This window comes from Pelophylax lessonae, assembly GCF_965119305.1.
Source record: "Pelophylax lessonae genome assembly, chromosome: 10".
Lineage (NCBI taxonomy): Eukaryota > Metazoa > Chordata > Amphibia > Anura > Ranidae > Pelophylax > Pelophylax lessonae.
The window spans coordinates 74,916,931-74,930,542 of NC_138777.1; the positions used below are offsets into that span (position 1 = coordinate 74,916,931).

Below are 13,612 nucleotides of genomic sequence, written 5' to 3' on the forward strand. Positions count from 1 at the left end.
CAAAATAATCATACCGCCAGGGAGGTTAAAGAGACATGACAAGGGGGTGTGTCCTATGCCTATAAACTTTTGCTAATAGGTGTCCCATTCCCATATCCAAATGTTGGGAGGTATGAAAACTCACTGTCTGAAATTATAGAAATTAGACAACCTCTGTTGGGGGCTTACGTTTAAAAGTGGTCCTATCAGTGCACCTGTGACCAGACTACAGACATCTACTTTTTTACATATTTTTAACAAAAAATGATTAAAAGGAAAAGTACAGCCAAAGCTTGTTTGGCTGTTCTTCTCCTGTGGAAGTACTCCTGCTGAAAAACGAACTGCACTCCTGTGACCTGTTTTCAGCACACAGCAGGCTAAGGTCTGATGTCTGCTGATGTCACAGAGCCGGTCCAGGCTCAAGCAAGATTGCCACCATGGAGTTGAGATCCAGCCACATGCCTGGACCAGCACCTGGCTCAGAATCTCAGCGAGCCACTGAGAGCCTGATCCATCCGCTTCCGCCCCCTCTACAGCCCAGTGCTCCAGTGAACGAGGTGGGGGCAGAGCTGAGAGCTGTGAGAACCCGACGATCTGCAGTATTAGACTGCTTGGTTCTTAGTGTTAGAGCTGGCAAAGAACAGATGCAGCATCAGACCGATGCTGCATCCACCTAGGTAAGTATAAATCTAAAAAAAAAAGTCCATACTTTTTTTTTTTTTTAAAAAAGCTCCCAGCTGCACGAAGACCCAAGCATTGTCACATGACTGGAGGAGTTACATCACTGCGCCTTGGGGTCATCAACATAAGCAATCTCAGTACCAGCTTGAGAGAAACAAAGGGGCTGCAAGGGATCACAATTAGGGTGAGCATAAGGCTCCGTTCACATGTCAGCGTATGGATCGTGGCGCGATTCCGCCCGCGATCCAGAGATTATTGCAAATCGCGGGACGCCTGTGCGTTGCCCGTGATTTGCAATAGCCCCCCAAACGCTGAGCGATGTTGCCGCAATTTCCGCCTGCCGAATCGCGGTAACATCGCGCAAAAAAAAATCGCATTACGCCCAAAAAAGTACAAGAGCTTCTTTGGAGCATATTGCGTCCCGCGTTTTTTTTTGCGCGATGTTACCGCGATTCGGCAGGCGGAAATCGCGGCAACATCGCTCAGCGCTTGGGGGGCTATTGCAAATCACGGGCAACGCACAGGCGTCCCGCGATTTGCAATAATCTCCGGAATCGTGGCGATTCTGCCCACGATCCATACGCTGACATGTGAATGCAGCCTAAGGGTTCAAGGGATGCCCTTTCCAGGAATACTGTCAACTTGGAGAGAAGGGGAGAAGAACTGAGATTTCAATGCCTCTTTTGAGAAATGTAAAGATTATTTTCTATACAATGCCTATAGATACAAGGATGAGGGCTTGTTTTATAGTGCTTTTACTGCTTGTTCAGAATATGTAAATAGGTTTCATATCCAACTTTGAGAGGCTACAATAGACATTATCAATAGTAGCTGAAGGCCACAGACATCCCCACATAGAACTGATTGAGATGAGGTGGTGGATCGCAATCTAAACCCTTTGTGCTCCAAACACAATACACTGGGAAGGATGAAAGATCAAAACTGACTTGGAGCTTTGGACCTCTACCTGGCACATTAGTAAAAGTGCAGACAGGCTCAGAGGTACTCCCCAGCAGTACTTTTTTTCTGGCACAGCACCCTTTAAAGTAAGCAAATTCTCAAGGTACCCCAGCCTACAATGTAAAAAATTTAAATGTTACCATCAATGGGAAACCTAACTCCAGGATGATGCACACAACCGCCTTAAAGAAATACATTTCTCATCAGAGTCCCCTCTTCATATTACAGGTCCCCCTCATCACATCAGTGTCCCACTTCACATCAGAGCCCCCCCCCCCCCCCCCCATCACATCAGAGATCCCCATCACGTTAGTGTCCCCCTATCACATCAAAGTCCTCTTTTACATTAGGTTTCCTCCATCAAATTCCCCCCTTCAAGTCAGAGATTCCCTATCACATCAGGGTCCCCAAATCAAATCAAAATTGCCTCTTCCCATTAGGGTTCCCCCATCACATCAAAAGACCCCCCTTATCCCATCAGAGTCCCCCATCACAGACATCCCCTTATCACATTAGAGTCTCCCAATTACATAAAAGCCCCCCAACCCATTACATTGGAGTTCCCCCCTGTCACATCAGGGCTCTCCTTCATAGAGTCCTCTTATCACATTAAAAGCCCACTCTTCCCATGAGAGTTCCCCCTATAAATAAGATGTTTCCTCTTTTACATAAGAGCCCCCACTACATCAGAGTCTCCTTTTCACAGAATCTTCCATCACAGAGTCCTCCAAAACAGATTCCTCGATCAGAATCTCAACATCACACTGGGGTTGATTTACTAAAGGTAAATAGTCTGTGCACTGCAAGTGCAAGTGCAGTTGCTCTAGATCTGAGGGGGAACATGCACGTAAAATAAAAGAACAGCATTTTTGCTTGCACGTGATTGGATGATAGAAATCAGCAGAGTTTCCCCTCAGCTCTAGAGCAACTGCACTTGCAGTGCGCTTCTAGTGCACAGTATATTTGCCTTTAGTAAATTAACCTCCCAGTCTCCTCTTGCCAGTAGAGCCCTTTCTTATGGCTTCAGCAACATAGCAGAGGTGGAAGGCAAAGCAAATCTGGACGGACATGCACTTTAGTCCTCTCCTTAATGCTAAGGGCAGCCATGCATGCCGTCTACTCTGGGTAAGCATCATGCATTATCATGGTGTGGATGGGCTATAGCTACGAATGATGCTGTGCATCCTAGCTACGTTGATTGGTGTGCTGCCGGTGGTTGGCCCATCCACAACATGGCAACAGATAGGGCTGAACTAGGGCATGCTGCATCCCATGCCTGCAGCACCTCAGTTGAGAAACACACTGCTCCTTAGATAGAACCACCACAGACACTACAGGCAGGGTATGATTAAAACAGAAGTCCAGGCATAGAACTTTTTGTAATTTCTGTTTGGTAAAAAAAAACAGTTACCCCCTACTTTTCTTCATGCTGGGATAATACAGCTCCCGCTGTACTTCTGGCCCATTATAGGTATGAGATCTGCAGCCTTCATACACTAAAGTTTGTATTTTGTGAACCATTCACACACTGTAGATAGGAACCCCCGATCTTAGCAGCATATCATCCAAGTCAGTTTGCAGGGAGTCAGGCATGGGCAAAATGCAATTCCGTAGAATCTAATTAAATCTGTTTACATAACCTCATACCACCATGCTACTGCTATTATATGTTGCTGATATACAGTGCAGTCAGTCAAGTACAAGTATTCATTGTGTTACTTTAGAGCAGTCTCATAAGTTTTTTTATTATAGGTGTGGATCTCCCTTTAAGGTAATTTGGCTGAATTATTAAAGGAGTTGACAATCTTAACATAATAAATTATAGGAATATTCACTTCAATTTTCCAGTCATGTGCAGATGAGAAATTTACTTTTAAGATGATTGGATAATTGAAGTGTATATATTTACACAATTTATTGTATAAAGATTTTTCGCTCCTTTAGTAAATTAGCCTCGGGATGTTCACTCCATCACCTACAACAGCACATACCGTTCCGTGGAGGAGTGTACAGAAATTAGCTAATTTAATTACATTGTCTATATTTTCTAAACAATTCTAGTTGCATATTCAATTTATATGGAATGTCTATCTTGAGGTTCATATCAATGGCAGATGTCCTTTAAACTCCTTATTCGGCACCAATGCTCGAAAAAGTTAACAAGGGTAATTTGTTTCTTTTAAATTAGGCCAGCTATTGTCAGTCAAATAGGATTGAAATGGTCCAATACTTATTTTTCCAACTGCTGCCTCCAAAGTAGATACAACACAGTCAAAATTCATACTGCATATATTACAAAATTTTGTGTTTTGATTGATGTTCTTCTTTAATCAAGAGCATTAATATGGGAATTGGCATTCTTGATCCTGTAAAGTATTTAAAATGAGAAAAAATATGCTACGTCAATCATCCAGAACAGATAAGATTAGGATTATCATTCCCTACCAGAAAATCTTAGCTGAATTCAGAGAATAACAAACTCACCATGTAAATCATTAACAAGTATGAATTTTATAGAGTTGCTGATATTAACAATTCAATTGAATCCCAATGCAAAGGATGCAGTTAGTTTTATCGCTGGAAAAAGATCTGGATGTGTGCATGCTGAGGGCATTATTTAGAACTTCATAAAAGTGTATGCGCCATGGGCCTGCTTTTATTTTTGTATATATTGGGACCCCCTTTGGGATGCTATGAGGCTAGCTATTTATATGGATGGGTGACTTCAAGGAAATCTTTAGGATTATAAATTACCTATGAATAACAAAAGTGTAGGTTGCAATAACACAGAGGGCAGGTGATAGAACAATGAGGCTTCCTGAAGTGTGCCTGCCTCAGATATAGTACTGTGTAAAAGTCTTAGGCAGGTGTGATGTTAATTAGGAATACTTTCAGAAATATCAGTCTTAATAGTTTATTTTTATGAAGTAACAAAATGGAAAGTTAATGAACATAAATCTAAATCAAATCAAACCAATATTTAGTTTGACCACCCTTTGCCTTCGTTGCTCAGTAAACAGTCCAGGGGTATTGGTTTTTAGTATTTATTGTGGAACTTGGATGAGAGAAGGGTATAGTGGGATACTCCAACTGGAACTATGTACATTGGATAAGGACAACTCACCAGGTTGCTTGTGGAAGCAGTCACGCTGCTTAAACCATACTGCCACATTCTCTTCAGGATACTCACTAGCATCCCCTTTACTGACACCCGTCCACTGACTCTTCTAGCTGCAGGGGTGGCCCCCTCAGGTCAGGCCCCTTGACACAGATCTGTACTCGCTGTACTGCAGAATCAGATCCTGAAGTGTCTCTCCTCTCAGTCAGCTCCACAGGACCTCCGGATTCAGTTCCTCTCTAGCTCTCTCTAGGCTCTCAGATCGACTACCTGAGGTCGCATGGCACCTCTACAGAGGAGGAAGCAGCCACCACCTCCCTCTGGGACTCTGCTATCCAGACAAAAGACTCAGAGCACATGTGCTCCTGGCTTTTATACAGTATCCCAGACACTTTCCTCTGCCAAATCACCAGGGCTGTATTAAACGCCTGTGTACTGATTTGTCAGGTTTCGTCCCACTGTCCAATATGCCTCCCTATTGGACCAGTTTGAAACACTGAGTTGCACCTGAGCACATTAAGCAGATCTCACTAGCAGATCCTGCTCTCTGGTGGGAAGAGAACAATATAGATTTACCTGCAATTTCTCTGGTAAGCAGACAGGATTCAAAAACTATACTCTCTCTCTAGCACCTACCTAGGAGGGTGCTACATTTACTATGGACTATGGACTACTGGAGAGTGTAGAATCTGGTGCAGCTCTGCATAGAAACCAATCTGTTTCGAGTTTTTTTTTTTTTTTTTGGTCAAAGTTTAATAAAAAAGTTAGAAGTTGATTGGCTACCATGCACAGCTGTACCAAATTTTTCACTCTTCAGTTTTGGTATATCAACCCCTTCTGTAGTATTGAGGAAAAATAGATTGTCAAAGCAAATTCACATTTCCCTTCCTAACCTAAATTCTTAACCTAATCCCAAATATTAACCTTCAACAATTCACCTTCACATAGCACTGAAACGTAAAGTGTTACCAAACCCAGGATCATGCATTCAATATATCTGGTCTCCCGCAGTACACAAAACATAGCCAGGAGGAGGGGAGGAGAGCAGCGGGCAGTCACGTGAGCGTCGATCGGCGCTCAGAAATTATACAGTATTAAATAGTATTAGATAGTATACAGCGGCATATTTTTTATAAATAACATACACGGGGGCACGTGCTGTAATCTAACACAGGGGATTATAGTAACAAAACAGTAATTTTAGCGGCAGGAGGGGAGGGGCAGGCAGTGACACAGCTGACAGGCAGGGAGGGAGGGGGAAGAGGGAGCAAGGAGAGACAACAGATGACGGAGGCACGTAAACTGACCACCGTTTCAGAGCTCAGCAGCCATGATAAACATAGTTAGTTTACAGAGAGGGGGGGCAGAACTAGGCAGGATCAGCCAGGTATTTTAGGTGATTGAAAGGGCCAAATTACATAGCAAAAGCACTGTGCTGTATAACATGCTTTAAAGCAGGGATCTTCAGACTACGGCCCTCCAGCTGTTACGGAAGGAGACCCCTTCTTTAACCGGTTGCCGACCGCCGCACGACGATATACGTCGGCAGTCAGCCCCGGCCAGGCAAAGTGACGTATACATACCTCACTAGCCTGTCACTTGCTTGGGAGCCAATAGCGGGCGAGCGCACGCCCACGGAGGCGCGCTCCTGCCCGGATCGTTCCCAAGCAAGTCCGTGCGTGTGACCCGATGTCCGCCGGTCACTCGCCCATCGTCGGTACAGAGGGAGAAAGTCAGGCGGCTGATGTAAACAAGCCGCCTGTCATTCTCCCCTGTGTAGAAACAGTGATCATATGGTTCTACTATGTAGGACCGTTGATCATTGTTCCTACACTTCAAGCCACAGCCAATCACAGTAAGAATCACACCCCTAGGGACACACACCACCCCTCCCTCTCAAATAAAGTTAACCCCTTCACTACCAGTGTCATTTTGCAGTAACAGTGCATATGTATAGCACTGATTACTGCAGTAATGTCACTGGTAACCCCAAAAGTGTCAAAAATGTCAGTCAAGGGTCCGATCTGTCCGCCGCAATGTCGCAGTACCGCAAAAAAAATCGCAGATCGCCGCCATTACGCGTTAAAAAAAACACCAAAAATGACAGAAATCTTTCCCTTAGTTAGTAAACGCAATAACTTTTGCGCAAACCAATCAAAATACGCTTTTTGCGATTTTTTTTTTACCAAACATATGTAGCAGAAGACAAATTGGCCAAAAATGTTAAAACATTTTGATTTTTACATTTTTTTGGGGGAATTTCATATAAAAAAATGTGAAAAATGTTGTTTTTGCAAAATTTACACTCTTTTTTTGTTTATAGCGCAAAAAGTAAAAATCGCACAGGTGATCAAATACCACCAAAGGAAAGCTCTGTTTGTGGGAAAATAGGACGTCAAATTAGTTTAGGTACAGCGTCGCACGACCGCGCAATTGTCCGTTAAAGTCACGCAGTAAAAAATCGCAAAAAAAACCCTGGTCAGGAAGAGGGTAAAATCTTCCGGGGCTTAAGTGGTTAAAGAAACAGGATCCATTTTTTTAAAAAAACAATTTTTAGGGCTAAACTGCTTTAATGCATAGAATGCATTAAGGTAAAAATTGTAAGCCTTTAGAACCACTTTAAACGTACAGCACTAACCCTTGATCAGAAAACCTTACTGACCCTTAACCCTAGTTAAGCTAAAAACTGAAACTTTAGCGATAATATCTTATTAGGCTGCTACTCTGGCACTGACTCATGTCTTGGGTATTAATGACAATATAAAGTATGTGCCCGAGACAAGGATAAAAAAAGACTGAAGAATGCTACAAAAGAATGAGCAAAAGAGCTGCTTTGGCCCCCGTACTTACTTCAAGCCGATGATTATCCACTTTTGTGAAATCTCTATAAACAGAGGGCTAGACATAAAATTCATTTTGGAAAAGATCCAGCCCTAGATGGTAGGAGTACAGGAGAATCCGCCAGAAGAATGTTCCTCTGTGTCTCCGCAAAGCAGAAAAGAAAACAGACTCCCAAGGGACATGAACATGTGGGTCCAGAACTTGACTGAAATGTTGAGCTGTTAATGATCAAATATTTTGCGTATTTTCCTATCCCCTAGAGTGTCCATCTCCACTACCTGCTTACATACCACTGTTGACGTCTAAAGGCACAATTCCCTTATCTACGTTTATGCAGGATATGGCTCAACAATTGCGAACAAACAAAAAACTGAGTATTTGGGGATTTACCGATTGACAGGCCTAGCACGCGATAGTTAAATATATAAACCATTTAGTTACAAAGTCAAAGGACAGCTGTAGGGTATAGCAGATGTCCATGGTGCTGATTTTAGTTTTTCTGCATAGTACAGTTTGACACATTGGCAGATATATACAAACGATAATGTAAACTCACATAAGCCTCCTGTAAACAGAAATGATCAACATGAGCAATACAGACACTGATATGTATCCATAAACACAATTTGGACTCTTTCCTTGTTCTTTAATTGGCATGCCGATTATTTACAGTTCATTCATCTCTCCTCTTTGATAACACAGTCATTCCTCTGCTTTGCGTTGTCCTAAGGGTAGACGCACAGTATCACAATATATAATTATAGCCATTCAAAGAGGCAGCAGACTGATAGAAGCAAGAAGGCGAGGGATACTTTGTATCCTTCTGCTCTGCTAATGATATAATTGTATGTCTCACTTTGCATATTTTCATCACCTGTAATATCTGTGTGAGTTTGTAATAAAGCCAAGAATCTGGAGAGCCGAATGCATGCCTTATTACTGCAGGCTAACTTGTGCTGGATCATAATTCCCATTAAACCAAGAAAGGCCCAGAGTGAAAAAACAGCAATAACACAATTAGTAGGACTGCCTACCTCATTTACAAATGACACTTAGAAGAATGAGAAAACTGTTACTGGAACCTCAGAATCATCATAAAGCATATTGTATTCAGTTGTATTGAGAGCAGATCTGCTTCTAAATTGTTCATTTCTGGGTGGCATAGATAGAGTTTGATCTTCTCTGCTGTCTATATTTCATGACCTTGAAGCAAATATTTTGGAACAGTTTTTTATGGCATGGAGGGGTTGGTCTTTTCACAAATCTTCCTAGTAATGGAAAGGAGAGTATGTAAATAAGGGATAAGTGTACATTAGTAAGAGTTATTGTAGGGTATGGGTTAGGGTTACAATGAGGGTTAGTGTGAGTGTTGGGGTTATAGGAAAAGTTAGTATGAGCGTGGAGGTTACGATATTGGTTATGTGAGTACTGGGTTTACAAAAAGGGTTACTGTGAGTACTGGGGCTAATAGTAAGAGTCTGTGTGAGTATTGCGGTTACAGCAAGGGCTGGTGTGAATATTGGACTTACAGTAAGGGTTGGTGTGAGTGTGGAGGTTACAATAATGGCTATGTGAGTACTGGGTTACAGGAAGTGTTACTATGAGCAGTGGGGCTATAGTAGGGGTCGGTGTGAGTATTGGGGTTACAGTAAGGGTCGGTGTGAGTATTGCGGTTACAGCAAGGGCTGGTGTGAATATTGGACTTACAGTAAGGGTTGGTGTGAGTGTGGAGGTTACAATAATGGCTATGTGAGTACTGGTTTACAGGAAGGGTTACTGTGAGCAGTGGGGCTATAGTAGGGTTCGGTGTGAGTATTGGGGTTACAGTAAGGGTTGGTGTGAGTATTGGGGTTACAGCAAGGGCTGGTGTGCATATTGGACTTACAGTAAGGGTTGGTGTGAGTGTTGAGGTTACAATAATGGCTATGTGAGTACTGGGTTACAGGAAGGGTTACTGTGAGAACGGGGGCTATAGTAGGGGTCGGTGTGAGTATTGGGGTTACAGTAAGGGTTGGTGTGAGTGTGAAGGTACAATGAGGGTCAGTGTGAGTATTGGGGCTATAGTTTGGCTGCATTCACACTTGGCCGTTTTGAATCGCAGTCAGGATTGTTGCAATTCTGCCTGCGATTTCTAAGTGGTCTGGTAAAATGAGAAATCACACAATGTTAATTTCAGATGCTATTCATTATAATGACACCTAAAAATGCAGCAAACTGCATCACGTGAAGCTAGTTGCCCAAAAATAGTTTAGGAGCCACTTTTGGGCAATAAGGTTCACGAGATTGCAGCGAGATTTATTGCGTGACAATCATGGCAGAACCACATCACGTTTTTAGGTGCCATTAAAGTGATTGTAAAGTCTGTTTTTTTTTTTTTAATAACAAACATGTTATACTTACCTGCTGTGTGCAGTTGGTTTTGCACAGAGTGGCCTGGATCCTTCTTTTCTCAGGTCCCTCTTCTGTGCTCCTGGCCCCTCCCTCCTGTTGAATGCCACCACAGCAAGCAACTTGCTATGGGGGCACCCAAGCCGAGTCACAGCTCCCTGTGTCCATTCAGAGATGGAGTCGTGACTCAGCCCTGCCCTCTCTCTCTCTTGATTTGCTGACTGACTTTGATTGACAGCAGTGGGAGCCAGTCGTGTCACCCTGCTGTCTCAGCCATTGAAGAGGGAAGTCCAGGGCAACTGAGACACTCCTGCAACATTGCTGGATAAAGATGAGCTCAAGTAAGTATTAGGGGGGCTGAGGGGGCTGCTGCTCTAATTCATCCCAAAGGTGTTTTTATCAAGTTGAGGTCAGGACTCTGTGCAGGCAAGTCAAGTTCCTCCACCCCAAATGTACTCATCCGTGTCTTAACGGTCCTTGCTTTGTGCACTGATCCAAATCATTTGGTGAGGGAGGGGGATTATGGTGTGGGGTCGTTTTTCAGGGGTTGGGCTTTGCCCCTTAGTTCCAGTGAAGAGAACTCTTAAGGTGTCAGCATACCAAGACATTTTGGACAATTTCATGCTCCAAACTTTGTGGGAACAGTTTGGGGTTGGCCCCTTCCTGTTTCAACGTGACTGCGCACCAGTGCACGAAACAAGGTCCATAAAGACAAGGATGACTGAGTTCAGGGTGGAGGAACTTGACTGGTCTGAGTCCTGACCTCAACCCGATAGAACACCTTTGGGAGGAATTAGAGCAGAGACTGCAAGCCAGGCCTTCTCGTCCACATCAGTGCCTGACCCTACAAATGCGCTTCTGGAAGAATGGTCAAAAATTCCCATAGACACACTCTTAAACCTGTGGACTGCCTTCCCAGAAGAGTTGAAGCTGTTATAGCTGCAAAGGGTGAGCCAACTCAATATTGAACCCTACAGACTAAGACTAGGAAAACATTAAAGTTTATGTGCGTGTAAAGGCAGGCGTCCCAATACTTTTAGTAATATAGTGTATAAACTTGGGTCCAAAAATATATAGACATTGATAAAGTATTGGTATTTTAGCTTTTTCAAAAAAAAAAATGCATGTGTGCAGATTGTAGTAACTAGTTTAGGAATTACAGCGTGTTTTTTTATAAGTAATCCCCCTCAGGGGACCAAAGGTAATTGGACAATTGACTGACAGGCAGTTCCATTGCCTTGTGTGGGCAGTTCCCTCATTAATTCATTGTTAATTAAGCAGGTATAAGGTCTGCAGTTGGTCTAAAGTGTAATTATAAAAAAGTAAGAATGTAAAAATGTTAAAGGAACCAAAAAAGTACTATTTTTTTTTTTTTTTTGTCTTTCGTGGATGTGGAATTTTCCTTTACAGGAAAGCTATACCAAAAAATCTATCAAGGCTGTTTAGTTGACCACCTTATCTAAGAATGTCAGTTGATTGGCTGTCATGCTGATCCAGATCTTTACTGACCTGGAACATATATTCCTATTATAGGACTTTACTGATTGCATGCTTACAATGGTTATTTTTTTTATTTAATTTTTTTAGCATTTATAACTCAGGCTGCAGTGTCTGACAGGTCTGACAGGCAGCACCACCTGTCAAACTCACTGATTGAGATCAATCGGGTCGCACCGCAACTGCCGCATGGCAATTAAAGAATGAACAATTCTAATGAACAGTAGAAACTCTAACTTAACAGAGAGGTGGGAATTATGCTAGTTTATTATATAATCCCTACAGGTACAGATTAGAAGATATTTTATTAGATAAAGAGAAAATTAGCAGTCTGTCACCCCTTTGAAATGCTGCGCTAGGTTTTGCTGCTATAACGCCTGTCCACAGATCCTGGAAGAGTGTCAGATCTCCTTGTTGGCTGTATTCTCCTCTTGTACACCCAGCGGGATGTAACATAAAATAAATTATTTTCCAGGGTCCTCTCCTTCTTGTACAAATGATCAGAAAATCTTGTATGTGTACAGCATGATCTATGATCATTTTCAAAGTACTTCAAGCTGTACCTTTGTGAATATCAATGTATTGCTTGCCTGTTAAAGTACTGGAACCAGACATAACATCTCATTTCTTCCATCAATAACAATCCATAAATACTGAAAAAGATGGTATCGTGGTGTAATTTCAGCTCATTTGTGTATTACAGGGGAGCCGTGGTGAACTGCTGCTGTCCCTTTGCTACAATCCCTCAGCAAATTCCATCATTGTTAACATCATCAAGGCACGGAATCTTAAAGCCATGGACATTGGGGGAACATCAGGTCTGTACGAGAGGAGAGCAAAAGTCTTGAATATTTACTTATTTGCATGTGCCAAGGGAAATGTCAAATAGTTATGTTTTCTAGAATAGCATCATGCTATTACTTTACTATGTTACCAAAGCTTTACCAGCTAAAGGCACAGTTGAAAGTCATACAACATATATGAAGTTTTTTCTCTCCAAAAGATTTTTTAAAGAAAACCTAATCTGAGAAAAATATCATGATTATCGTCTAACTGCAATATTATTCCAGGCAGATATAAAGTGCTGACAATTTATGAAGTGCTTTATATACTGTACTGTAAGTCCCTGTCATCAAGGAGCACACACATACTTGGTCCAATGAAAGTGGTTCTAAAGCAAGGGTATTACATTTAAATTCATAGAGGTCCGGTAAGTAAATATTTTTTCCAGTAGGGGTCCGAGTCTCATATTTGGGCTATTATTCAGCCCCCCTTCACATCACAGCCCCCCCCTTCATGTCACAGTCAGCCCCCCCCCCCCATTTACATTGCAGCCCCCTTTACAATACAGTCCCCTCTTTACATTTCTTACGCCTTTACATCACAGCCTCCCTTTACAATATAGGGCCCCCAATCTTTGTATCACAGCCCCCTCCCTTTGCATCAGTCTTCACCCTTTAGATCACAGTCCCCCATCTTTACCTCACAGTCCCCCCTTTGCATCACAGTCCCCCATCTTTACATCACAGTCCCACTCCTTTTACATCGTAGTCCCCCACCTTTACGTAGCAGTCCCCCATTTACATCGCAGGTAACCCTTTACAATACAGCCCCCTTCACATAAAAGTCCCCACCTTTTACAAGTGCCCCCTTAACATTAAAGCACCCCTTTTACATCACAGGCCCCCTTTACTTGTCTGCCCCTCTTCAAATCAAAGGCCCCTCTTAATATAGTAGCCCCCCTTTACATTGCAGCCCCCCTTCACATCAAAGCCTGCCCCCCCTTTACAGTACAGCCCCCCTTTTATATTATAGTACCCCCCTTTACATTGCAGCACCACCATTACTTCTCAGTCCTTCGTTCTATGGCATTCCACTCTTTACATAGCCTGCCTTAACAATACAGCTCCTTAACCTCTACATCAGTGTGATCATCCCTCTCCCTTCCCTTCCAGTCCTACCTTTCATTGCAGAAGGAGTGATTGGTCTGGATAAAGGTGGGAGCTTCCCAATTTCTCCTGTTAACAAGGGGGTGCTCAGTTGCCAGGACCGCCCCATGTCATAGCAACCAATCGGCAGCTTGTTAACTTAAAAAGCGGGGCAACTCCCGCCCTCCATCCAGACCAATCGCTACTCCCACTCTCTGCC

At 42.9% G+C, this 13,612-nt stretch overlaps 1 protein-coding gene across 3 annotated transcripts in view; it reads left to right on the forward strand.

Annotated features, from left to right (window-relative positions):
* The window catches only part of SYT7 (synaptotagmin 7), a 584,377-nt gene that overhangs the window by 556,683 nt on the left and 14,082 nt on the right, over positions 1–13,612 (forward strand). For all 3 annotated transcript variants that reach the window (XM_082269832.1, XM_082269833.1, XM_082269834.1), the window contains one exon: positions 12,168–12,282. In XM_082269832.1, coding sequence (XP_082125958.1) covers positions 12,168–12,282 — 115 coding nt within the window. The remainder of the gene's footprint in view (positions 1–12,167; positions 12,283–13,612) is intronic.